Source organism: Dermacentor variabilis, unplaced genomic scaffold, assembly GCF_050947875.1.
Source record: "Dermacentor variabilis isolate Ectoservices unplaced genomic scaffold, ASM5094787v1 scaffold_18, whole genome shotgun sequence".
NCBI lineage: Eukaryota > Metazoa > Arthropoda > Arachnida > Ixodida > Ixodidae > Dermacentor > Dermacentor variabilis.
This window is the reverse complement of record NW_027460346.1, coordinates 7117252-7142746: the sequence shown is the minus strand read 5'-3', so window position 1 is coordinate 7142746 and position 25495 is coordinate 7117252. Positions and strand designations below refer to the sequence as shown.

The 25495-nt window shown below is 44.9% G+C and overlaps 2 protein-coding genes across 2 annotated transcripts; one reads left to right on the top strand and one right to left on the bottom strand.

Moving 5' to 3' along the window:
- Nucleotides 1-2194: 2194 nt before the first annotated feature.
- LOC142568364 (uncharacterized) lies at nucleotides 2195-5309 on the bottom strand. The gene is made up of 4 exons (XM_075678361.1): nucleotides 5132-5309; nucleotides 4673-4701; nucleotides 3978-4043; nucleotides 2195-2458 (listed from the first exon to the last, which is right to left on the bottom strand). Exons 1-4 carry the CDS (start codon nucleotides 5172-5174, stop codon nucleotides 2255-2257), a joined length of 342 nt encoding a protein of 113 aa, XP_075534476.1. The 5' UTR covers nucleotides 5175-5309; the 3' UTR covers nucleotides 2195-2254.
- Nucleotides 5310-13310: 8001 nt separating this feature from the next.
- Nucleotides 13311-16000, top strand: LOC142568366 (uncharacterized). The gene is made up of 4 exons (XM_075678362.1): nucleotides 13311-13434; nucleotides 14121-14143; nucleotides 14835-14876; nucleotides 15569-16000. The coding sequence occupies exons 1-4, from the start codon at nucleotides 13395-13397 to the stop codon at nucleotides 15785-15787; spliced, it is 324 nt and encodes a 107-aa protein (XP_075534477.1). The 5' UTR covers nucleotides 13311-13394; the 3' UTR covers nucleotides 15788-16000.
- Nucleotides 16001-25495: the final 9495 nt, after the last annotated feature.

The following is a 25495-nucleotide window of genomic DNA, read 5'->3' as shown; positions in this document are numbered from 1 at the left end:
TTGATTAACCAGGATGAAGTTATCTTCTTTCGTGCCCTTGTGGCTTCCTACCAGGTGCCTGATCATCCTGTACGCGTTATCCGTTTTAAGGGTGATTTTCTCGAGCTCCGTATGGTTTCCACCGTTTGCATCAATGAAAAAGCCTAGTACCCTGATGACGCTGACTCTGGGCATATTGACATCATTTTCTGTAAGTAGGTGTATATCGCTTTCCGATAGAGGTTTCCAGCCCTTAGGTCTGCCCCCTTTTTTACGTCTATAAAGTAGTAACACCGATTTATGTGGGGAGCACCTGAGTCCAGTGGGTCTCAGGTATTCCTCCACCGTCCTGATCGCTTCAGTAAGCGCGTCCTGTATGTGTCCTTCACTGCCACCAGCACACTATATAGTGAGATCATCACATATATGGTACGGTCAATGTCAATAACATTTCCCAGCTTTCTGGACAGACCAATCACGCACAGGTTGAAAAGAACGGGAGGGAAGACGGATCCTTGAGGTTTCCTCGATCTGCGAGCTGAACCGCTTCCGAGTTTGTCTCCGACCTTTATCCTCACCGTGCATGCTTCGAGAAAGGATTTGATGTAGTTGTACATCGTCAACCCGAGTCCAATGTCTTCTATTGTTTTGAGGATGTACTCATGCTTGATGTTGTCGAACGCTTTTTCCAAGTCTAATATGAGATGGCCTCGGTATCTCTAGAATATCCGTCAGGTATGTGGTGTTTGATTTGCTTCATTGCATCCTGCGTGGAAGGTGCAGACCTAAAACCCAGCATGTTGTGTGTGTATATATTATTGTCTTTTAGCCTGTTAAGGATTGAGTGTTCAGTGACCTTTCCCATGCATGATGTAAGTGATATTGGCCGTAAGCTCTTCAAGCTTGGGGGTTTACCCGGTTTCGGTATTTGTATAACTTGTGAGGTTTTCCATTCTTCTGGGACTTCGTCTGAACTCGATGCTTCATTGATGAGGTCTGTTAGTGATTCAATTAACGACTCGTCGAGATAGCTGAGTGATCTGTTTGTTACTCCATCAGGACCAGGGGCTGACGTTCGATTTAATTCACTCAACACACTCTGGATTTCGCATGTGGTGAAGGGTTGGTCGAGTTCAGGTTGAGGGGCTCCCCTGTATTTTGATGGAAGTGGTTGGTTCTGCTCATTTCTAGCTGGTAGGTATTTGTCAATTAGTTGCTTGGTGACTGTTTCGATGAGCCGATTCTTAAGGGCTATGTGTATAGCTAGGGCAAGGCTGTGTCTCTGGTTGGCTTTAGTGCCTTCTTCGTCAAGCAGCTGCTCCATAGTTTCCACGCCTTGCCGTTCCTTACCTGCCCATCGATTGACTGACAAAACTCAGCCCACTGTTGCTTGCAGAGGGTGTTATAGTGTTGTCCGATTTGTTTGTTAAGTTCTGCGATTCTTTTTCTCAGCCTACGATTTAGCCTTTGGGCCCACCACCTTAAGGTTACGGCTTCCTTGGCGTCTATTAAGTGGGCAAGTTTAGACTCCATTACCTCCATATTACTGCCTGTAACAATCTTTTTGGACGCTGTTTTGATGTGCCTTCTGATTCCCTCATACCATTCTCTGAGGTTGATTTTGGTGGTTTTTTTTCCGCTTTGGGTTTCTTACGAAAAAGGTCCCAATCTACGACTTGGAATTCTCGAGCTTGGCCTTTGTCAACTACCAATTTGACTTGTATTGTGTAATGATCGCTGCCAAAATTAATGTTTGTGTTAGTCCATGGAACATGCTCTATGTTCTTAATGAACTTAAGGTCAGGTATGGTGTCGCTGTAGACAGAAATGGTGCGCTCGTTCAGTGACGAATAACACCTTTCGATGGGCCACTGGCACCCGCCGCGGTCGTTTAGCGGCTATGCCGTCGCGCTGCTGCGCTGGAGGTCGCGGAATCAATCCCGGCAGCGGTGGCCCTATATTTCGATGGGGGTGCAATGCAGCAGGCGTGTGGGCCTGCTGGCGAGTGTGTTTTACCGGATCCTCCGACTTATCGATTAAATTAAATTCTAGGGTTTTACGTTTAAAAACCACGACATGATTATGAAGCACGCCGTAGCGGGGACTCAGTATAAATTTTGACCACATGGGATTCTATAACGGATCTAGCGATGTTCTTGCTACCTCAGCAAAGTATAAAGGAAAAAAAATGAATGCAAGCAAACAATGCAAAAGGTAGACTAGCATATGTTTATTTCGGAAATGGTTGGCCCGCAAGTGATTAAAGCGCTGATGTTTATCCGCGCCTTTTTATGGGGATCCCGACACCAACTCCAACTTGGCCCTGGCCCTGTGTGCCCGTGGCTGGGTGCCGCTGGTGCGAGCCCTGACCCCAGATGGAGATTGTGGGACCACGGTTGGGGCGGTACACGTCATGGTGAATGCTACCACTCACGCTGTGCTGGGACCGCCCACCACCTCCTTGCACATCGATCCGCGTCTGCACATGAACGAGAAGTCAGTCGTGGGAAAGTCCAGCCCTGCGGTGCTTCGTTTGTTCATCATTATGGCTTTTGCCCGTAAGTAAAACACTCTTCCAGTGCGCGGAAACGCGTGCCAGATAAGAAGCCTTGTGTAACTGCAACTAAAGACGGTAACAGGAGTCGGCGAGAAAACGAAACTTGCGAAATTTCTTGCGAAAATAACGGTTGGTGCATCCTGTGGCGAGAACACGCAACGCCGGTGGCTATATATAGGGTGTTTCCTTTACCTGCACCAAATTTTTAAACATTGCCTGTGTAAACGACAGCACAATTCTAACCCTTGATCTAAACTACTCGACGAGGCGGCCGTTACTTCTACGAGAAATCAAAGTGATGAATTGAATAATTAACGTAATTACGCTAAGTAACATTTTTGATTGTTATTGAACGGCTCATATTTCAACCTACGAATTACAGCCGGTGAGTTAGCAAGGCGTATTCCCTTTGAAAATAAATAGCTCCAAACTGGTGCAGTTCTGAGAATTCGTTCCAAGTGGATACGACTTGAGGGCCAACTAGCTACAATTCGTAAACTATGCGCCATAAAATAATTAATTAAAACGCTAAGAAGCGTAATGATGTTGCTTACTTAATTAAGCATTCCGATTACTCGTAGAAATAATGGCTGCCTTATTGAGTAATTTAGATCAAGGTTTAGAATTGGGTCATCTGTCACAGGCAGTCTGAAATTTTGGCGCATCTAAAAAAAAAACACTCACCCTGCATATAAGAACGAGCAGTCGGCCAACCACGATAGCGAAGGAGAAGGCAACGAGGACTTCGGTCAGTCACGGGTAACCATCGTAATCTGACCCAATGCTTTTCGCACGAAGTCAGTTCGGCTATAGAGCCGCAATGCGGGTGTAATGTTTTATTTTTTTAATATGTTCTAACAGTTTTCACTCCACGATACGCAAGCTGTTCGTATGCTTTCGAGGTCACTTATCAGAATGCTGCGTTTCTTCTGCGGTATATGAGGTTAAGCCTAAATATTTCCTGTTTGTGAATATTAAACTCGTATTACATAAATGAGAAACGGTCGGCTTTTCTACACCCACCTTCCTCCCCTCACCCCGCTTTCTTGGATTTTGTGACCAGGAAGCATTGCTACTCTGCCTTCGGATATACTTCATTTCTATAAATACTACGGCATCCGCAAAAGACAAGGAAAAAGAACAAAGAAGAATTATAAAGGAAATAAAACAAACGAAGAGCAAGCCGAGAGGCCACCACGGCTTGGACTTGAATAAACGTTGACTGTGCTACACCGTTTTCACTCTCTTGAGCAAAAGCAACTGCACCGGCTTGGACCTTTTGAGGAGCAATGAAAAAGATGCGCAAAACGATACGTTAAGTAGAGGTAGCATCTTTAGCACCTTTGCAGTACAAGAATGGGAGATTCAAGAGCACTCTCCCACAGCGATGCCTTAGCAATAAACGTGCTGAAAAATACCAGCACGACCCGTCGATACGTACCCTTGGCGGTGGTGGTATTTTCGGCAGGTGAATGCGGGGTGGCGGCACTCGAATGGTGTCGGGCCTCTGCAAAATAAACATGAATCATGTCGTTCCTCTTAGTCGCGTAGCACAGCAGTCATTTATAGAGATGCAGCAAATGCACCTCTTAATAAAAAAAAAATGCTGCTGCTTCCCATTTCAAGAATGTATAGAACAGAACAGAAAGAAGCGCGTCACCATCCCGCGCACGAGCCAGAGAACACAAGGTTGGAATAAACTAGTAGCACCGAGCAGTCGTAACCCAAGGATGCGCGATCATTTCGTTCTTTACAATATGGTTACGTGAAAAACACACACACACACACACACACACACACACACACACACACACACACACACACACACACACACACACACACACACACACACACACACACACACACACACACACACACACACACACACACACACACACACACACACACACACACACACACACACACACACACATAAAAAAAAGATTTCCAATGTCTTTAAGTTATTCCACGACGTCACCCAGTAGTTTTTACATAAAGAAAAAAAATTGTATACGTAAACAGAGCGCAACTTTGGTTGGTCATTGCAGCTGTGCATGCTATAACCTCCTTAATTCACGAGGCAACGCATTGTCGCATTCTCGGTAAGTGGCAGTTTTTATGACAAGGATCGCTTACCACGTACTGCGCGTCGATGAGGGCAATCACTAAAAAGACAAAAAAGAGAAATGAATGTTTAGTCGAATGCTCGCCGTTGTGGTACGTTGCTCAAGACATTACACAACCCTACACACTTGCTCATTTCGCCATTACACCCATATATGCTCACCCTTATATCATTTTTGTGGCTAACCTTTTCGCATTAATTTTAGTATATATCAAAACAGTGCTAAGGGAAATTTAGACGAGGTATTCCTTTGCAGACACCAGATAAAACGCGCCAATGCACTTGACCTTCGGCAAAAAGTCAGTCGGCGTCAGCAGCCAGTATACAGGGCACGACTACAACAGCGTTTGGCAAATATCACAACAAAAGGAAACCGCTTCCTACGACGTTGCAAACGGTATTGGGTCAATCGTGTTCAGGATCCAGCGCGAGAATGTTGCAAGGCGAGGGCCTCGCAATTTTTTGCTCACCAGACAGGAAAAGCAGGCACACGGCAACTATCCTCGAAGACATGACGCCTGGAATTGAGCTAACGCTGGCTGTTCCTCTGCTCTTCAGAAAAAATAGTAAGACCCGTGGTCCTCAGCCGCGGTGGCTTATAAAGCGCCGCTGAGATGGGACGAGAGCGAGAGATCGGCGTGCTATCTGTTGAAACCTTGCACGCCGCCGGTATTTCCCGCAGCGCGTGCACGAGCCGCTCTCGATGACGAGCGGACGCTAATCGGAGAGCCAGACAGGAAAGACCCCGCCTCTTCCGCTTTCCACCTCGCGTTGCGCTGACCGCGCTGACATCCTTCTCGCGAATATACTGTGTTGTTTGCCGTAGCGAAACGACATTCTCAAAGTGTCTGCACAAAGCGCTGTTTTGTTGCAGGTTTTTTTTTCTCTTATAGATGTATATACGAGGGGTGCTGATAATAAGTTTCTGGCTTTCTGGCTTCGACCAGAAAGAAGAGAGTCGGGGTTATGAAATAGCACATTTATTAAACATACCCCCCCCCCCCCAACAGAGAGACGGATGCACTTAATTGGTGCAGCGCAGTTGCAGCTTTTCTAGGTCGTTCAAATAAAAGTCCTTCGGGTGGGCCTCAAACCAGCCCTCAGCCCCTTCAGGTGATTCTTCAAGTTTGAAAACAGATAATTGTCTGAAGGGGGCCAGGTCAGGAAGTAGGATGGATGGTAGACCAAATGGATACCCAGGGAGCTAAATTTGGAAGCCACAATGTTGGGCGTGTGCGCAGGTTCATCGTCGTGCAGAAAAAAAAAAGATCCCTGTGGTCAACTTTCCACGACGTTTTGTCTAAATTGCCTCCTTCAATTGGTTTAGGAGGTTAATATAACACTGTCTAGTAATAATAGAGCCATGTGGTAGGTAGTCCATCAACAGAATACCATCTTTGTTCCAGAAAAATGAACGCGATCAATATTTTTTTTTTTTTGGCTGATTTGTGGGTGCAGAACTTCATCGGCCGTGGAGATGTACTGTGGCACCATTCCTTTGAGAGTTCCTTCGTTTCTTGATCATAGATGTGGAAGGATGTTTTTATTCTCGATCACTAACCTAGATAAAAAGTTCCGTGCGGCTTCACAGTGGGCCAAAATGGCTTTGGATGCTTCAACTCATTCATTCTTCCAATTCACTGTTCAAACATTTCGGCAGCCACTTCACTGAAAGCTTGCGCATTTCTAGATTGGCGGAGACAACAAACCCCACACGCGCCCGTGAGATGTCTATTACTGGAGGGCATTCGCCCGTTGTCAATAAACAGCTACTGAGCAGCATCGCAGGTTGCTTGGCCAGTTCAGGTTCGAGGACGCCCACTGAGGAGCTCATCTTCAATGTTGAAGTGCCCAGTCTTGAAAAGATATATGCATCTTTTGACCGAGCTGTAGGAAGGACACTTCTCCCCCAGTGTTTATGACATCCCAGTGTGAATGTCCTTTTGCTGAATTTCCCTAGAGAAACCAAAACTTCATCATGGCACGTAACTCCAACGAAGTGAAACTTGCCCTTGTGTCTCTGGAATCACAGCTCCTCACTGAAGAAAAAGAAAAAAGGTCTAATATTGGCAAACATCTGATATTTGCGCAGTTAAATTCTAAGATATTAGGCCGTAATAGGCCCCTACACTCTGTCTTTTTTATTTCATTCGGAAGGGGCCAACGCCCGGAACTTATCAGCACCCCCCGCGTACATACATATATGCGAAGAACGAGGGAGAGAGATGGTAAACCGTGAATATTTTTACGCGCTCTACCTGCAAAAACTTCTTTTGGGGTTTGAACAAAATCGATATTAATCGTCGTGAAAGTGAGCTAGTTAATTGAAAAGCTAAATTTATGATAGTAACTATTTCGCCGAACACTCGCTATACCGCTGAACGTTTTTTTTTTTCTTGTCTTCTTTTTCTCAGCAACGTACGCCATGATTTCACGGGACATGGAGATTTAACACTTCAAGGTCTTTCATAAAAATGCCATCGGCCATACCATGCTGAATACGCCGGTTCTCGTCTTTCATAAAATGGGATATATCGCAATTATTTCCCATTTCTCTCCACGCACTTATACATCTTGACAATGTTTGCGATTGCACTATGCTACATTTAACGATACTTCGCGTGGCATCATCAGGCTGCGCATATTTGAATTCACTAGCGCAATTACCCGTTTACCCCACAGATGGATTTCTAGGTGCACATAAGCAGCACGCGCGAGTGAGTTAACCTTGGCGAGGCATTTTTTTACGAAAAAATGTCATTCATAAGTCATGGCCATTTTCGATACAAGCAGACAGAAGTCCTATACCAACACCGTGTCCGTGAGAGCACATACATGCGTTCACTAAACGTTCGGGTGTACTTGGGCACTTCTACAAAGCTAGCCAGTGTAATAAGTCCCTTCCAGCACTCAGCAAATTGAATGCGCACCGGCCACTAAAGTTGAGCACGCGCAAAATTTTACCTCTAAGAAACAGCATTTACACGAAAAGTCATCTTCGCTCCGCGAAATGTTGAGTATGTGAAACCCTTAATTTGTTCATGCTGCGTTAAAAATTAATTCAATTATGGGGTTTAACGTTCCAAAACCACTTTGTCATTATGAGGCACGCCGCAGTGGAGGACTCCGGAAATTTCGACCACCTCGGGTTCTTTAACGTGCACCTAAATCGAAGTACACGGGTGTTTTCGCCCCCATCAAAATGCGGCCGCCGTGGCCGGGATTCGATCCCTCGACCTCGTGCTCAGCAGCCCGACACCACAGCCACTGAGCAACCACGGCGAGTGTTCGTGCTGTGTTTAGCGAGAAATAGGTACGTTTAACAACTATCAGCGTATGTGCAGCAGGCTGTTGAACACCTCGAGTGTCTCTGCTATAGACGCCAATTTTCGGCTGCCGCTAGTACTGCTACGAATAACCAGAGGGCAGAGACAAGATTACACGTCGTGATGGCTAAGTGGCTATGCAATTGCACTGCTGACCACGAGGTCGCGGGTTCGGTACCGGCTGCGGGGGCCAAAATTCGATTGGGGCAAAGCGCGAGAGCGCCCGTGTACCGTCCTTTGGGCTCAAGTTAAAGAACGGCAGGTGGTCAAAGCTAATCAAGAGTATCCCACGACGACTTCCCTCGTAAACCACTTTAAATTAAATTAAACCCCACAGAACAGAGAGACAGAGACAAGTTTTTGGTGGGGGGTAGTAGCATAAAAAGCAAGAAACGTGGCGAACATTAAAGTCGCAATGACAAAGAACGAATTCTACTTGTGTTTTTGGAAAATGGCAGCAATGTGACAAACCGTGTCATGTGGCGTCTGAAAACACAGTAAAGCCCGAAGAACACAACGCCTGCTTAGGCTGAGCCGCGGGAAACCCAGATGTATCTTATCTCGTCCATCAGAAAGGCAGTCAAAGTGATCCCCCTTGACACTTGTTCATCGCGCATAGGCAAACAAACCAACCCACACGCGCAGGTACGGTCGCGCAAGCGTAACACGCTGCATACAGGTGCTCGCCCGTGCAGCGCGAAGTCTTTCAAAAGCAGGCACCTACGAAAGACTGTTATCGTCTCTTTCAATTGTTATTTTTCTTGACGGCACGTGCGATACCAAACCGGTACGACCACTTGAACCCATGCCAACAGATGTTGGGGGCTAAATATCTGGACGGGAAGGTTCATCCGCGAGGAGCCCATGCCACAGAACACGCCCCGATCCATTGTCGAGTTGAATGCTAAAGCGTTATAATATAATATTTTGGGTTTTACGTGCCAAAACCACTTTCTGATTATGAGGCACGCTAGTGGAGGACTCCGGAAATTTTTGACCACCTGGGGTTCTTTAACGTGCACCTAAATCTAAGCACACGGGTGTTTTCGCATTTCGCCCCCATCGAAATGCGGCCGCCGTGGCCGGGATTCGATCCCGCGACCTCGTGCTCAGCAGCCCAACACCATAGCCACTGAGCAACCACGGCGGGTAATGCTAAAGCGTTCGGCGAGTAATAAACATTGCTGCGGATTTCTTCTTGCCGCGTTTTTCTTCGTCAACGGTTCGCCTCACGACCTCGCCTACAGTTCCCGATGACGGCGTGAACATTCGCAGAATGTTGCCCCCGAACAGAAATCTTCACTCCTTTATGGATGTCGCTAACAACGTTCCCAATCGGCCATTCACAATGCCATGCGTGAAGCTTAACGAAAGAAAAAAAGTAATCATTGCACAAAAGAAACACTAGACAAATGTTTCATTCTTCTAATAAGGGAAACCTCACAGCAAAGACTCGGAAGTAAGTGGCACTGAGTGGCACTTATTAATACACAGCAAGTTCGCACTGTACACGATCTCCCATTGATGTGAATTGGAAGCCGTAGTTTGGTTTTTGCGTTGTGTAAGAAATTATTTGGGAAAAAGTGTCGAAGTTGCAACCACTTCAAATAAACAGCGATAGTCCATCCCACAGCTAAACTCAATTCATTATACTAGCCATTTCCATGAAAATACGGCAACGAAGCAGTGCGGTGGTTAGAAATGCAGCAACATTAAGTTCGTGTTCTATTGTCAGTATAAGCACAACATCGGCGTCGTCGAAAGCGACGACACTATAACAGCAACATTCAAATCCTAATCAACATTTGATACCTTTGTAGCGAACCCCGGATGGCTGTGAAAAATAAGAACACAAAATATGCTTACGGTGGGCCTTTTAAGAGGCAGACCGTGAAAGTCGATCGCTTCGTTGATTCACTTTCATTTTTTTTAAAGCACTTTTCAGTGAACGAGCTCAGCGTTAGTCACACAGAGGTGTCCCAGGCTTGTACAAGATACTCAAAAAATATAGCTAAATTGAGTTACTAATTACCACGCAAAAAAAAGTATTTGAGTAGAGTCGTAACTTTTGTAAAATGTCGCCCTTCTTATTCTAAAGCGAACCATGCATGCTGTACGGCTGCTTCAAGAAAGGCGCTGCCGGTTGTTTATTTTTGGTATGTCAAGCTTGACAGCCGCGTTTCCGTTCTTTCTTTCTTTGTCTTTATTTGTTTACTCTGTAAGTCTGCCGCCCATAACGGTTCTGAGACACACGAAATGGGCGGGACCGGCCATCTGCACACGTCGCATCTGCCGCGACGAGCTCGTTGCGCAGCGATACCGCACCTGACAGTAACGAAGGGCGTATCTTGAATATTGAGTGGAAGATACTCTGAAAAAGTATTTAGGGGTAGCCTGAAAAATACGCAGTTGTCAAATGATTTAAAAGATACAAAGTTACTTTGGAAATTATTTATGATACCGTATTTTGAGTGGAGTAGAGTACGTTAAGTACAAGCCTGAGTTGTCCTGAGCAAAGCCAGTGACTTTTCTGTTCCTCTTTTTATACGCCTTGCCTACAGGAGATCACAAATTACTGAATCGATGAGATGGTAAAAACAAGTGCTGATGTGCTGTACACTATCCATTTTGTACCCCCCTCCCTCCCCTCTTGACAGTAACACCTAAAAGTTTTCTAGAGCTGCGTATTCATACAGATGCATCTAATTTCTAGAAAATGAAAGAAGATACATTCTTCACAGTGAAGGCGCCATTCGATGTCGCAAAAGTATCGCTCCTTAGTCACGTGACAATGAACGAAGCATGGCTTCGTTCCTTGTAACATTTACGCTCTGCAGTGTTTCAGCACCACAGGTATTCACTCGTGCTTAGCCTTTAAAGAAAAAAAACTATGAAAAAATTACTAAAAACACTGAAAGATGCGTCCGCCTTGTAGATCCACGGAATACTGCTGCAAATAACGACGCTATACAAATGCAGAGAGGGCGGTAGAAGAATTAGTTATTGGATTTATTCACCGATTCCGAATCGAACAGCTCTGACAAGTATCAACGAAATATGCAATAAGTAGCCACGTTTATTGTGATAATGGTAACGTGTACCGCGGACTGGCGACTTAGCAGAGTAACAGCAGCACTGTTCAGGAATCAAATATCGATCAATTGATCGATCATCGTCGCTCAATATGCTCAGAAAAATGCTCATCTCTTTGATTCATAACTTGCGGCGAAATTTAATGGGTTTTCTCTATATGCTCATTCTCTCATCCATGTATTTGTAGATAAAAAATAATAATTATGCACAGAAAAAAATTACCTTTGATTCGGAATATGAACAGGTGTGCAAAACAGCCGTTACAGCTCCCGTTCTCTAATCGTTTGTTCCCATCATACGCCAGAGATTGAGCAACTGGTTAGACCGAGCGCGATACAGGCCTGTATCAAGGCTTACCAGCATGAGTCTTTTGTCATACGTTACCAATTCACTGGGGGGCCAGTTTCTGCCCTGATGTCCTGTCTTCACAATGAGCGCTGAAGCGGCGATAAATCTTGCTAAAATGTCGAAGCAGAAGCGATTGAGCAGCGCACGCGGTCATGTACAGATAGGTCAAGGTCGAACTCACGACGCCGTCAGTAAAGGACGTCGAGGCCCGGGAGCAGACTTCTTTCCGGTTCAACCTGCCAGACGTCAAGGACGCTTATTAAACCGCTCATTCTCCAGACGACAAAGATTGTTAGCCGGTATGCTCAAGGCTACATGTACAAGTGGCTAGCACAAGCCACTTCTACATGTAAGTTGTTCTAAGTTGCTGACAGACGGTCAACAACTTAAAAGACGAAAATATTAATGGGCGAACTTGGTGCCCATGAAAGAAAGCGCCACTGAATTGTGATAGCAGCGATGCAGACAGAAAGGTTTAAGGTCGTCCAATACAATCGCATTGCTGGAGCACAGAGCAGTCGGTGGCGTTCGCTTCGATTCCAGAATCTACTGCTCTATTCATGGCACTCTTACTATCGGACAATGACACATTCATCACGCTAAGAGCTACAACATTCCTGACGTATACAAGCAAGCTGATTCGCCTGCGTGTCTCACGCAGAAGTGAGTGCACAATAAACACGCGAACTCCGACTTAACGAGCTTTGCAGTTTTATCTAACCATTTCTGCCCATTTAAAGAGTTTAGCTTTCGCTACAATTAAGTACATGGTAGTAACCAAGAAAATCTCGTCTGCACAAAAAGCGATTCGTGCACTAGTACACTTGTTGATGTGCACCGGTTTGAGACCGCTTATAGTGTCCCTCTGCATACTCCGGCGTGCACTCAGGGCTCAGTCTCTTTCTATTTTCCCTTTCTATTCCCCCTTTCCCTTACTCCCAGTGTAGGGTAGCAAACCGAACGCTCGTCTGCTTGACCACCCTGCCATTCCGCTCACTTGTTTGAATATCAGATTTAGTCATTATATGGGTAATGTATGCTTCTCGGCCCATTATATCCGGTATTTTTTGGCATCCCTGTACTGAACACTGTAACCAGCAAAAAACAGTAATACAAATACAGGAAGATAACGAGATCACTTAGTTGTCGGCTAATAAAAGAGGGAGAGGGGGCTTCATAAAGGCGAGAAGAAACAATTAATGTGCACGTACTTAAACCGCCTTATTACAGCTCGAAACAACCTGTCACGTCATTCACGTATGCTCGGTGGTTTGACTAAGACACATTTTGAGCATTGCCAACGCTGTTGCGTAGTGGCAACGAAATAACTTTACAGAAGAACTAAGCAGCACTGTTCTCTAGAAAGGATGCGCCCCAGCATGGCTAACTGGCGGCAAATAGTAGAAGCGATCACTCTCGATCATTACGGCAAGGCTCCGCGTTGGTTTCAAGCAGTCGGTTTCGAAGATGAGCGCGCCCCCCTTTTTTTTTTTATCTTCCTGACAAACGAGGAACTGCTAAGCGTTGAATGACCGACCCGCGTCAGACGCGTGTCACGGAACCGAAAGGCAAGCGCTTGCCGGGAGGGGGGAATCCCGACAGCGCGGCTCGTGCGAACCCATCGAGGAAACCTAAGCCGCCTCGACGTTTGCCCGATGATCCCGCACGCGCTCGTGGTCGGTGGTGTATTGCCCGGTAGCGTGCCAACGCGCCTCTGGGTCTGTCCGGATGCAGCTATACGCGGGACGTAATAACGGAACCAACAAGAGCTGATGCGAGCTCGCGGAATCAAGAGAGAAAAAAAAAAGAGAGGCATAGCCAAATGAAGTTTGATCCGCCCTTCCTTGCTCTACGAGGCGGATCGAGTATAAATGTCTGAGCGACGCCCGTCATCCGCCATTCACTCCTGCTCTACGCACACCACGTTCGCCTTGGAGAGTCCTCTGTTGGGCAGTATCCTGCAAACATGTGCCGGGTGTCACTTTGTGTTTTCGTACTGCTGATAGGTAAGCTTTCATGCATGTGCTTTTGTTTTCTCTTTCTTGTTCTTCTTTTGTTTTTGTTTTTTTTGTTTTTTAACGTACCGTAAGCGATGGAATATCGTGGGCCTGTATTTGGGAAAGGCTTCTACGGTAGAATTGTTTCTTAAGAACAAATTCCCCCCACTCGTTATGCCGGGCACATTATTAGCGAAGGCGACTGGCCCTTAGTAAAGAGCACTTACGAACGGAAAAGCTCCCAACATTCGACCCCTGATAACACATATTTAGGTATGGTTTCAGAGACCACTTGCTTTCTTTGACTTAACGCTTCAGTGAGCCCGAATATAACGGTCAGTTATCATTGCATGCTTGTTTCTAAACCTATAAATATAAACCAGAATCTTGCGAAAACATTAACGTAATTTTACTGTGTTTAAGCAGCATTTTCGTAGCTTGTAAAGTCGTTCAGGAATAATACTTCTCTTCGTAATAATAATAAAAAAACTAAGAAAGAAAATAAGAAAAGAAAACATTTGTACTTATGTAAATAGAATGAAATTACACCGCGTAATATTTTCGACATAGCCTTCATGTTAAATCAGAGCGATTTTACATAACTGTCCTAAATATTTTATGCATGTTTTTTTCTTGTGCTTTGTATAAAAGAAAGGATCTACTAACTGTCCTTTCGCCCATTTTGTTTTTTCAAGCTGTCGCCATGGTTTCCGGACAGGTGAGTACATCTTTCTTTTCATTTTAATTCGGATTTCAAGTGGTCACTTGTAATTTCTCATTCACACTATACGTTGTGTTCTTATATGACCGTAACCACCTGCAGTCTGATATGACACTATTCATAAACAAGAAATTATGTCAACCACCAAAGTGATGAGTCAAGACCAATTGTGGGATTTAACCATATACCAGAAACTGCACCGTGGCCTATGACGGACTGCGAGGGCTGCGAGGGCTGCGAGTTAATAGGAGGGCTGCGAGTTAATTGTGGCCTCCTGCAGTTCCTTAACGTCCATCCAGAAACCAGTACAAGAACGTTTTTTTTTCTTTTGCATTCCTCCCAACTCTAAATGAGGCAGCCGCGACCAGGAGTCGAACCCATGACCTCAGTAGATCAATGTCGGGGCCAGTGAGTCACTACGACAGGCCAAGCGAACGAATGTAAACGCGCTGAAAACAAGTAAAGAAGTTCTGTGTAACCTGTTAATCCTACTAAACCTGCTGAAATGAGCTGTTTTTTACCTATTACACATAGCAGGCAGCAGAGTTTATTTGACCGCCGGTAGGTAAAACTGCATGAACATAAAAAAAAAACATTGCGATATCTTTCGTACACATTATCAGTGTTTCTGGGAAAGTGTTACAGCAATCTACACAACTATAAGGAACAACAATTTTTTTTTCTACAGAGACGACGTCCAAACTTTGACTTCAAGCCCGAAGCTCCCCGAGTAAGTGCTCCCAACGTGTGTAACTTGGAAAACACCGCGTAATATTCCTGTCACGTCGGCAGTTTCAAAGTTTTTATCGAAACCAATGCCAATTAATATGTACGCGTTATTCATTGCAAGCGTGACGAAGATAGTGGACAATATGGACTTAAGTAGTCGCAGCATGTTCGTTTCATTTTATAAAGGAGTTTTATTTAACTCTGTTATTATGTCATTATCACTTTTTTCTTACCTGCGGCGCAATGTATAATTTTTTACTAATGAAAGACTCTTTATATGCACGAAGCACGGTTTCTTTATTTGAGCTTTGCTCACAGCGTACTACAAGTATACAGCTTGCAGCTTACATTATTAAAAATAATTTAGGCCCGAATTCACGGAGGTTATCGTTCATAAGCGCTGTTTGCAGTTGACCGCTATAGACTTCGCTCATACATTTTCTTCTGTCACGATTGGCTCGCGGTATCTGCTGACATTGGCCGCCCGTCTGCTTCTGATGCCGTTGCAAGTTCCTTCTTCTTTTTTAAGTATTGTAGATCCCTACCTGGGCTAGACCGTTTGAACGCGATCCCTCGCAAGTCTCGCTCTTGTCGCCGGGCAAGAACGAGTCAAAAGCCGGCGTTACCATTCGCGAGTGTCGCCCTGTCTGTTCACCTAATTGCTCGCCTCCTGCCCTCCTGGTTGTCCCGCAGCATCGGCTGAACGTGTTCGGATCGGCGTCCGGCAACAGCGGTCGCAACTTCGACGCCAACGTGGGTGTCCGCGGCGAGTACGACCTCCACCGCTCCAAGAACGGCGGCCGGGTGACCGGCTACGCCCAGGGCTCGCAGAGCTTCGGCCGCTTCGACGGACACTCGTACCGGGGAAAACCGCAGGGAGAGGTCGGAGTGAGGGCCCACATACCTTTCTGAGATCGACGCCTGTGCAACCGGGTGCGACGACCAGGGAAGTTCTGTGCTCGACGGAGATCGAGAGACGGAGCCGCGCAACCGTTCGCGCGCGAAGGGCGCGCGTATACGGGAACGACGGCGAGAGCTTTGTTCTGAAGGACCGGTCTTTATTACGTTTTCTTTTGGAGTTGCTGTTCTTCTCTCTTGTTAAATAAAGAAAAAATACACCTCGCACGCTTTCACATTTGTTTAAAACGAGGGACGGCATTAGGTGCCAATGTGCACGACGGCTTAACTAAGTCGGGACTCACCGTTGTGTCTCAGGGGCTACAGCGTCCTGCTGCTTTAACTTCATGCCGCGAGCGCCACATTGCGATGGGAACGGAATGCAAAAGCGCTCGTGTGCCATGTTTTTGGGTGCACGTCAAAAGGGCCCCAAGTGGACAAAATTAATCGAGAGCTCTGGACTACGGCGTCCCTCGCGACCCACTCTGTTTCGGGACGTTGAACGTCGCAATTTAACTCGGTCGCCGCCCTCGTGCGTTTCAGATCAACAAATCAGGTACATCAAAAAGCAGCACCTCTAGAGTCATTACAACTTGAAAATCAGAGCGGTTTTCATTAGTAAATGCCGTCTTTCGACGGAATCTGTTGTGGGCTCTATGCTTGTTGACATCGTGCCCGTTGCTGGACGCGACAAATATTAGACGTACGCTGAAAAGAGTGAAAATGAAAAAAAAAAAAGATTTCAGCCCGGCAACTATTTAAAACCACGGTCCACTGGGTGCCGACTGAATGTGCTAATTATTATAAGAACTACTTTTTTTACCACAAATATTAGGTTTTGTACGTCGCATAACTAAGAAATTTATCTCGTGAAACGCAACGATTAATTTACATTTCTCTGCGACAAAAAGAAAAAAAAAACAAAGCAACCAAATGCTTTTTTAGCCGGCCTTGTTGAAAGGCCTTGTTAAATATTTCTGGGCAAGGCGCAAGAATAAAGTTGACAGTCACTTTAGCATACGCTAAAGATGATGAGACACGAGACATACATTACATTACACCGCTCACGAGACATTTATTACATTACTTGACATATACATTCTAATGCGCTGTCACTTCCTATTACTTGTTTTCTCCCACCAAATGTCGTGGGTTCGATTGCCTTAATTAACTCTACCTTAATTAGACATGCCTTAATTAACTTCGCTCTAATTAACACCAAAAGAAATTCGTTCGAATCTCCTGCCTCACGATGTGAATTCGAATGCAACTTGGAGATGTGGCCGGTTAGCCCATATCTTCATGTTGGGTCGTGGGTTCAAGTGTCTTAATCATCTTCGCCTTAATTAACACCAAGGGTCATAGGTTTGACTCCCACCAGAGGTCGAGGGTTCCACTCCCACCAAAGTTGGTGGGTTTGACTCTCGAGCTTCCCGATGTTAATTTGAATACAACTTGGGGATATCGCCGGTTCGCCCATATCTCCAAGTGGTTTCGACTCCCACGAAAGGTCGTGGGTACGGTGGCTTAATTAACTCTATCTTAATTAACCGTCCCTTACTTTGATTTAATGAACCCCACAGGTCGTGGGTTTGACTCCCACCAGAGGCAGTGGTCTCGACTGTCGACCTTCACAATGTCAATCGGAATCCAACTTGGAGATATGGCCGGTTCGCCATATATCCAAGTGGGTTCGACTCACACCAAAGGTCACGAGTTCAAGTGTCTTAATTAAAAATCTTAATCAACCTTGCTTTAATTAGCTTTACCTTAATTAACACCACAGGTCCTGTTGACGCTTCTTTTCCAGCTCGGCTTCATGCTTGCTTACAAATAAACTAACGGCCTAACTCGCCTTAATTAACACCAGAGGTCGTAGGTTTGACTCCCATCAAAGATCGAGAATTCGACTCCCTATTAATTTTGGTGTCATAACGCCAGGCGGCGTAAGGCCCAACATCGGATTTTTAGTCCCGTGAGCCGTCTCAGGCAATTGCCTTAACAACAAGACGAACGCAAGAAGAAGGGGCTATTTTTCCATTCTTAATGATCTATCTTTGCAAGCTTCATTTCATGAAGATTTTCATGGGAATGTGCGCTACGGCGACGAGGTATTTATGTATGATTCAAGACGATTTGTCTGCTAAGTTCTAATTACATTTAGCCGTTTTACTTCTCCTTTTCTTTCCCAAATGTATTTTTCTTTTTAAACAGGAGTCAATGTACTTTCAAATGCCACACAATTCTCGGCAAATTTCTTATAACAGACAGGTATGTGCTATACTTAGAGAACCAATTGCCAAGAAACCGACCAAGAAAAAAACCACGGTAACTATCTTACACAATCATCAACACCTCCCTTCACCATATTATCGCGAAATTAAGTAATGATGATGATGATGATGATGTGCGGTGTTTTATGGCGCGAGGACCAGGTATGGCGAAAGAGCGTCATGACAAATGGTGTTGTTATGGACGCATATTGTGTGGCGTGGACAATGAATTCCGCATGGTAGGTGTTTAATGGCGAAAAAGGACTTAAAAACTGTGGCTGCGTAAAACATACGTACTAAAAAAATCATCAGCCAAGCAATCCGTACAGGCTTGGTATGGACTGCCGTATCCTCCGTACGCAGTTGCTGCTTGCGCTCGGCTGCATGAGCCTGTTCTTGTGCCCGGGCTGCAGCATCTGCACGGCGTAGACGAACTCGTTCCCGGTTTTGCTCGCGGCGTTGCTGACCGGAAGCTGCCTGCTCCTCAGAAGTACGTATGACGCGTGGCCTACCCATTTCGGAGCCGGAAAGAAACTGCTGTGTGCGTGCTCGGCCAGGGTTGCCGGGTGGCACCAACAAAAAATGGCCAAATGATCTCAAAATTTAGCCCAAAAATAGCCAGACCTAAATTTTTTGTCAGCGAAAAGTAGCCAAAAATATAGCCAATACGCTTGATGATGTTCTGCAGGTGCCTTGTAGATGATTTAAATTGTGTCGAAATTTCACCGCGTATTTCCGGTTCCAAAATTATCTCCGCCGTATGCAACCAGCACAACACTGGCCTCAAGAGCTTCGTAACGAATTCTAGTCAGGGTTGCCACTCAGACGTGGATTTGGAGACCACTTATTGTTACAATGAACCGAGGGATTTCTTTCCCGATTCACTCATGACGTTGTTGGTATATACTGAGCCTCGTTCTAAGTTCACGGCTCGCTGTACCACAGGCATTTTTCTGTAACAGTCGGGCAAAATATTGCCAGCTCCGACCTCGAGGATCCGCTTCGGCTGTTCACGATTGTGTGCCGAAGAGGCGGTCCGAGCTCAAGGCATTAAATGAGGGATGCTTTTCCTAAGCCTCATTCATGAAATAGACATGTTATTTCTCTTCCGCTGTCTCTCTTTCTTCTTGAATTTACTCGAAAGCAGCTCGATGCTTAGTCAGCGAATGCTGCCGCTTGGAGACATGCTGGACTCTGGAGAAAACTTGAAACCTTCAAGCATGTTCAAGTTGTGACCACAATTCGCCTTTGAGTGGGAACAAAGAGAACGACTGGCTGGCCCATAACAAAAGAGGTGAATTAAAGTTTATGGTTTTAGTTTCCCCCTGCATTACTGCGCTGGCAATAATCCAGGTGGTATTAGTATCGAAAAGAGTATAACGGCGCAATACGAAAACTTGTACTTAAGTTTCTGTGAATACAGGCACGAATGCGTGTGGTGCCTAATTTCCGAGGAGGACGGTGCACCTTACTTTCAGTGCGACTTGAAAAAAAAAAACTAAAGAAATGTAATTCCACTAGGGAACACACAAAATCGATTTATATTGGTGGCGCACGGCTTTCATGAAGTTAAGTACAAAACAAACCCCTTTGTCTAACAAATTCAAGCCCTATACATCAGAATAGGAAGTCAGTAGAACAATGTATATATCTTTACAAACTGGCAAGAACTCTTTGTCAAAGCACCAGTGCGATGCGCGCAAAAATAATGAAATATGGACGTAACAGTACCACAAGCACCAATTAGGTATATCAAACGCAGGTTGTTTTTTTCTCGTCACAGGTATAAAATATGCGTGAGCAAAGCACATTGTGATGACTTAAAACGAAGGAAGAGGGATCACAATGATGATAAAGTACGTGCATATAAATAAGTAAGCCATAATCGAAATTACTCGTACGCACAAAGTTCCAAGGGAAAAAAGTGTCGCAGGAGTATGGAATGAAAACCGGCGAGTTATCATTCTGACGTTGGCAAGGCAATCACTCACTGACTTTTCGTAAGCAATTGCCTTGCCATCTTCACTTTGGACGGATATCGTTTTTCATATATTTATAGAGTTTATTATTGTAATAATATGCAGCGTTCAAGAACTACCATGAAACAAGCGCAAATTTCGCGTAGTACGTAGCCTCTTGACTAAAACAAAGAACGAAAAGAAAAACGTTGCGTAGAGTACCAAGTGATACTTCTCACACTGGGGATTTACAGCAATAGATTCAATATACAGTCTAGTCCCATTTGAATCAACTTCTTCTGCCACTTGGACCATATAAAACTGCAGAGTTGAAACGCGACAGAAACTGTCCATCTGGCTGAAAATCTTTACAGCAGTCCCCACTCTCCGCCAGACCAAACTTAACGTGAAGGAGAGCTTGCAGTGTCTCATCCTACATGCGGTCTCTCAAATCATTCTTTGTCAATGAAACCTGGCTGAACACGCGTTGGACTGGTGCGTTCGAAAGACGTTGCGCAAGTAGGCACAAAGCGAGCTCAGACAGCAGGAGGAACATTGGATTTCCGGCAATCTTTTTACAATCCTGATGCTTGTTCATGCTTGGTGATACTAGAGCAGAACATTTCGTTTTGATCGACAGTCGAGACTACTGCGCTTCGCTGAGCGTAACGACTCGAACCGTTGCGTTTGTCGTTTAAAACGACTTACGGACTTTGTCGTAAGTTTACTGGGTAAATAAATAACGCGGTGTTTCGCGGGAAAACCAAGCAATAGGCTTTGAGTAACCCTTGATCAATATTGAAGGACCACGAGCGAAAATGACTCGCTACGACATGCGTGCGAATACTTGAGCTGTTGTGTTAAGTCGACAGAATAGTTTGCTGTATAGCGGCCGGCATGGAACATGTACTCTACAGCAGTCAGCCCCACCGTTTTTCTTACTGAACCACACGTGAACCGGCAGCAGATGGCGCCGAAACAAAAAAAAAGAAGATAGTTCAGCGCTGGAATGACGTATATATATGGCAGCCAAGACTTAACGGTATCCTCCCCGCGCCGGCATTGCTAAAGAAAGCCTTCAAGATTGCCTACATATCTTTGTGACAGCAATGAGCTTTGGGTTTTACGGCGGCCTTCCAGAATTTTGTCGGCGTGGACTTGCCCTCGGGACCCGAAAGTCCTCAAGACAAAAATAGCCCAAATATAGCCATCCAGCCAACTCGGAATTTTCGATGCCAACCCACATAAAAAGTTGCCCAATTTGGCTATTAATAGCCCAATCTGGCAACTCTGCACTCGGCTGCGACGGAGAGCAACGACGTCACTACTGGCTCAGCCAATCGCACGCCTCTCTCTCTCTCTCTCTCTCTCTCTCTCTCTCTCTCTCTCTCTCTCTCTCTCTCTCTCTAATTTTTTGCGCGCATGCGCACGCGGTTGCGCCGGAGGAGTTTTCGGTGTACAGGTGACTGACAGACGGACGGAGGGAAGAATCGGCTAGCCATATACAGTTTCGTTGTAATAATGACACTGATCATTTAGTGATGTGGGATAGGGTGATTAGGTTTCGTTAAAAACATACATGATACAACAAAACATAACAGCGATACTAGAGATTCTAGAGAGCCCTTGAATACAGGCTAAAGCCCTTGAATCACGTGCTAAAGATTACCTGTCCAAGTGATTTTCACGGCGTCTGTTTCAGCTAAGAAATCGAATACTATTTTCAGATTAAAAGGCGGTTCATTCCTAAGAAAAAATGCCGCGTGGAGAAGTAACTTTTCGCGATATGCAGAAGACGAATACTTTTTACTCTCTGTTTCTATTACAGGGTATTGAATAAGAACATTGAAGACTGTGAGATTATTACCGCAGTTACTACAGGTCGGAGTATCCCCCCCCCCCATGTCAAGAGGTAAGAGAGAGTACCACATGTGAGTCCTGCAGTGCACCATTGGCTAATATAATTATTTGTATTGATGTGCGTGGTTAGGTGTTGTGCTTTAAGCGCTGTAGACAACTATCAGATCGGTGTTGCAGATTAAGCGACAGCGCGTTTCGACCTCCGAAACCGCCTCTTTAATGTGTACATATGGTTCATACGCGTTGTACAAGTCCACGATTTACAACTTGTACGATGCGGGACGTGATCGAGGCCAAAAAAAATTATTCTGGGTTCTAATCTTTTCTTAAACAGGGACTTCCATTGAAGGCTGGTACATCAAGAACAAATCAGGTCTCTTTATAGCGAATGCTAATTTTATATCCTTTTCTGAAGCCTGCTATGTGCTCGCCAATGTTGTCGGTCTCCTCACTTTCACACGTCTGTTCTTGCCAATACTACCACTAATACTACTACTAATTGTACTATTAGTACTAATAATAATATTAGGAACAACAGTTATAAACAAGAGGACCTAAGAATAAAGATCTTGCGCGCCACGGGATTGTTGGACATGACGTCATTTCTCGTGTAAGATAAGAACGCCATTAACGATTATCCCAAACCTCGCCAATATTCAAAACAGTCACGGGACAAATAAGCGCTCGTGGTCTTGCGCCCTACAGCCGGGTCAAACGAGTTCTCCGCACTACATGATATGAAAAAACAGTTAGCTCCGACGTCGTCCTGTTTACTTGACACATCAGCTCGCGTAGGTTGCTCTTGCTTGAGCTATCCTATCAACCGGAGCCCACTGTCGGAACAGAGCTCCTGTAAAACTGCTCTGCTATGTACACACCGAACACTACGCGGCGCGTAGTAACATAATATTATCGTAGAAAAACGATAAGTCGCGGGTATTTCCTCCTCGCTCCCAGATACAAGCAATGGTTCACGTATAGTCAGGGAAAATGTTGCGTCGTAACTAATTGTGAAAGTAATTTTTTTTTCTATCGAATATTCTTTTCTATCGAAGTTTCCTGTTCGCGATATGTCCGCATTTTACGCTTGTGAAGAGTAATTACGACAATGACTATCGGTTATGAAGAGTAAACTCTCAGGCTCAGAATAATCTACCTCAACAAATAAGCCCGTAGCTCGCACTGCAGGAACAAGCCGACACGCATCTGTGCATATACACTCACGTGTGCAAACACGCACGTGCCAGACACATGCGCTCAGCAAACACCATTCATTTTTTTTATTGAAGTGAATGTTAGGAGAGGTTGGCGCCTTTATGGTGGCACCGGCTACTCCTTGTCACTTGGCAAATGAAACAAATTTGCGTCCAAAGAAGAATAGCGACTCAAAATATAACACTCAATAGAACACCGGATCAATAAAAAATATACAGTCCAGCAGTACATGAGTCGCAAAGTTCTGTGCACTAGTTCAGTCCACGTACGCATATATAAAGTCAGATGTTTTGAACAGGCAAAACACACAACACATGTAATACACTACAAGTATAGAACAGAATTATACATGTTGCGTAAAAGATGCGATCACCCCATAACCCAATTATGAACCACGAACAACGTTTATGTAACTCATTAACGTATTCGGATCATCTGATACTTAATATTTTCCCAAAATGTTGGTCTGCTCTAAAAACTTTTTTCAGAGCAAGAAGTGCTCTTTTTTGAAGGCCCGCAGTTGGCCATGGGCCAAGTATCTTTTTAAAAGTGGATGGTCTTCTGTCTAATATAAACAAATTAGCTTGCAGTAACGTTCTTTGTGTATCGTATCTCGTAAATTCGAGAAGAAGATGATGCACATCTTCGTCTGGATGGCCACAAGAACATTGCGGACTAGAGATACGTTTTATCCTGTACAAGAAGTGTTTCGTAAATGCAGTACCAAGAGGCAGCCGGTGTACCAATGTTTCAAATTTTCTGTTGTCTCTTAGAGCTTCCGGCATTGATAAGTTTATACATGCGTCTATAGAGTATAACTCCGAGTTTTTAGTTTGCTGGTCAAACCAGGTATTTTCGCTGAGGCGACAAGAAATCTGTCTAAGGATCAGACGGACTTCACTACGCAATAGTGGAAGATTGGTTGCCTCTGCGTTATTGTGCGCTCGATTCGCAGCTGCGTCCGCTGCAGTATTACCAGGAATATTGCAGTGCCCAGGTATCCACTGAAATGCAATTACGTGGTTCATTGCGCTTGCTTTTGTAAGTTCTTTGAGTGTCTCATACAATAGCGAAGTGTTCAATGAATTTTTCTTATTGCTCTGCAGTAATGTGAGAGCGGCTTGCGAATCGCTAAAGATAACCCATTTTTGCGAATGTTTTTCTGACGTTATGAAACGCAAAGCGCACAGGATTGCAAATAGTTCTGCCATGGTGGAAGATGTCTCCCGGGATAATTGAAATGTTTGCTCTAGCGCTAAATGTGGAATGACGAATGCTGAAGTCGAGGAATTTTTATGACACGGACCATCTGCATAAACGTGGATGTACTGGGGATATAATGAGTAAATTTGGAAGAGTGCCAGTTGCTGTGCGGCTACTATGAACATGTCTCTCTTTGATATAATCCCGTCAACCGATAATTCTATTTTAGGGCATGTTAACATCCAGGGACGGTAACTAACATCCACTTTGCATAATTCAAATCTTGGTAATAACGCTTTATGTTCTCGAACAACATCGTGAATTTTGCTTTTGTTTCTTTCGGTGAGCGCGAGGGTTAATGGATGCTTCTCGTGTTGGGTTAAGATGCGATAAATATGTCGGCATGTTTCAACCGTTCGTATGACTGGAAATGGGGGATGACGAGCTTCAGCAATTACTAAAGAACTCGAGGTAGCCTGCGGAACCCCAAGACACACTCGTAGCCCTTTCGCCAGTAAACGTTGAAGACGTTCCTCAGAATTTTGCGATAAACCATGGAGAATAGGGGCCGAGTAAGCAATTTTTTGTTTTATGAGTGCGTTATGAACTTGTAGTAGCGAAGAGACTGATCCCCCCCCCCCCCCACGTTGTGCCAACGAGTCGCCGAAGTACATTTATTACTGCATTGGTCTGCTTTTCAATTGCGCGGACGTGTGGTGCCCATGTTAGCTGGCGGTCAAGAATAACTCCAAGAAATTTATGTTCTTTCACAAACATCAAACTTTGCCCATTAAGTGTAAGTTGGAAATTATTTAGCTGTCGTCTAGTGAAAGGAAGTACGTACGGCTGTCTTTGCGTATGAAAGACTCATGCCTCTTTCTTTTAAAAAAGTATCGATACTATCAAGACCCTCTTGCAGCGTAGTTTTAATGTCTTGTATATGAGATCCAGAGGCCCATATGCAGATGTCATCTGCGTACAGAGAATACTGTAGACCAGGCGGGAGTTCTTGTGGCAAAGCTGCCATGACACAGTTGAATAAAAACGGACTGAGAACACTGCCCTGCGGAACGCCCTGCGTGATGCTGTGATAATTACTTTCTCCTTCTATTGTTTCCATAAATATTTTTCTATCTTTCAAAAAATTTGATACCCATCGCAGCGTTCGACCGTGTAGGCCAAGCTCTAACATACCAGCAAGGACGTGTATGTGA

Bases quoted from the DNA above. Each gene is read 5' to 3' on its own strand.
- LOC142568364 (XM_075678361.1), bottom strand. From the start codon at position 5,174: ATGTCTTCGAGGATAGTTGCCGTGTGCCTGCTTTTCCTGTCTG. The intron at 4,044-4,672 runs GTAAGCGATCCT...TTTATTTTGCAG, and splicing joins TCATCGACGCGCAGTACGTG to AGGCCCGACACCATTCGAGT. The intron at 2,459-3,977 runs GTACGTATCGAC...GTTCATGTGCAG, and splicing joins AAATACCACCACCGCCAAGG to ACGCGGATCGATGTGCAAGG.
- LOC142568366 (XM_075678362.1), top strand. From the start codon at position 13,395: ATGTGCCGGGTGTCACTTTGTGTTTTCGTACTGCTGATAG. The intron at 14,144-14,834 runs GTGAGTACATCT...TTTTTTCTACAG, and splicing joins TCGCCATGGTTTCCGGACAG to AGACGACGTCCAAACTTTGA. The intron at 14,877-15,568 runs GTAAGTGCTCCC...GTTGTCCCGCAG, and splicing joins TCAAGCCCGAAGCTCCCCGA to CATCGGCTGAACGTGTTCGG.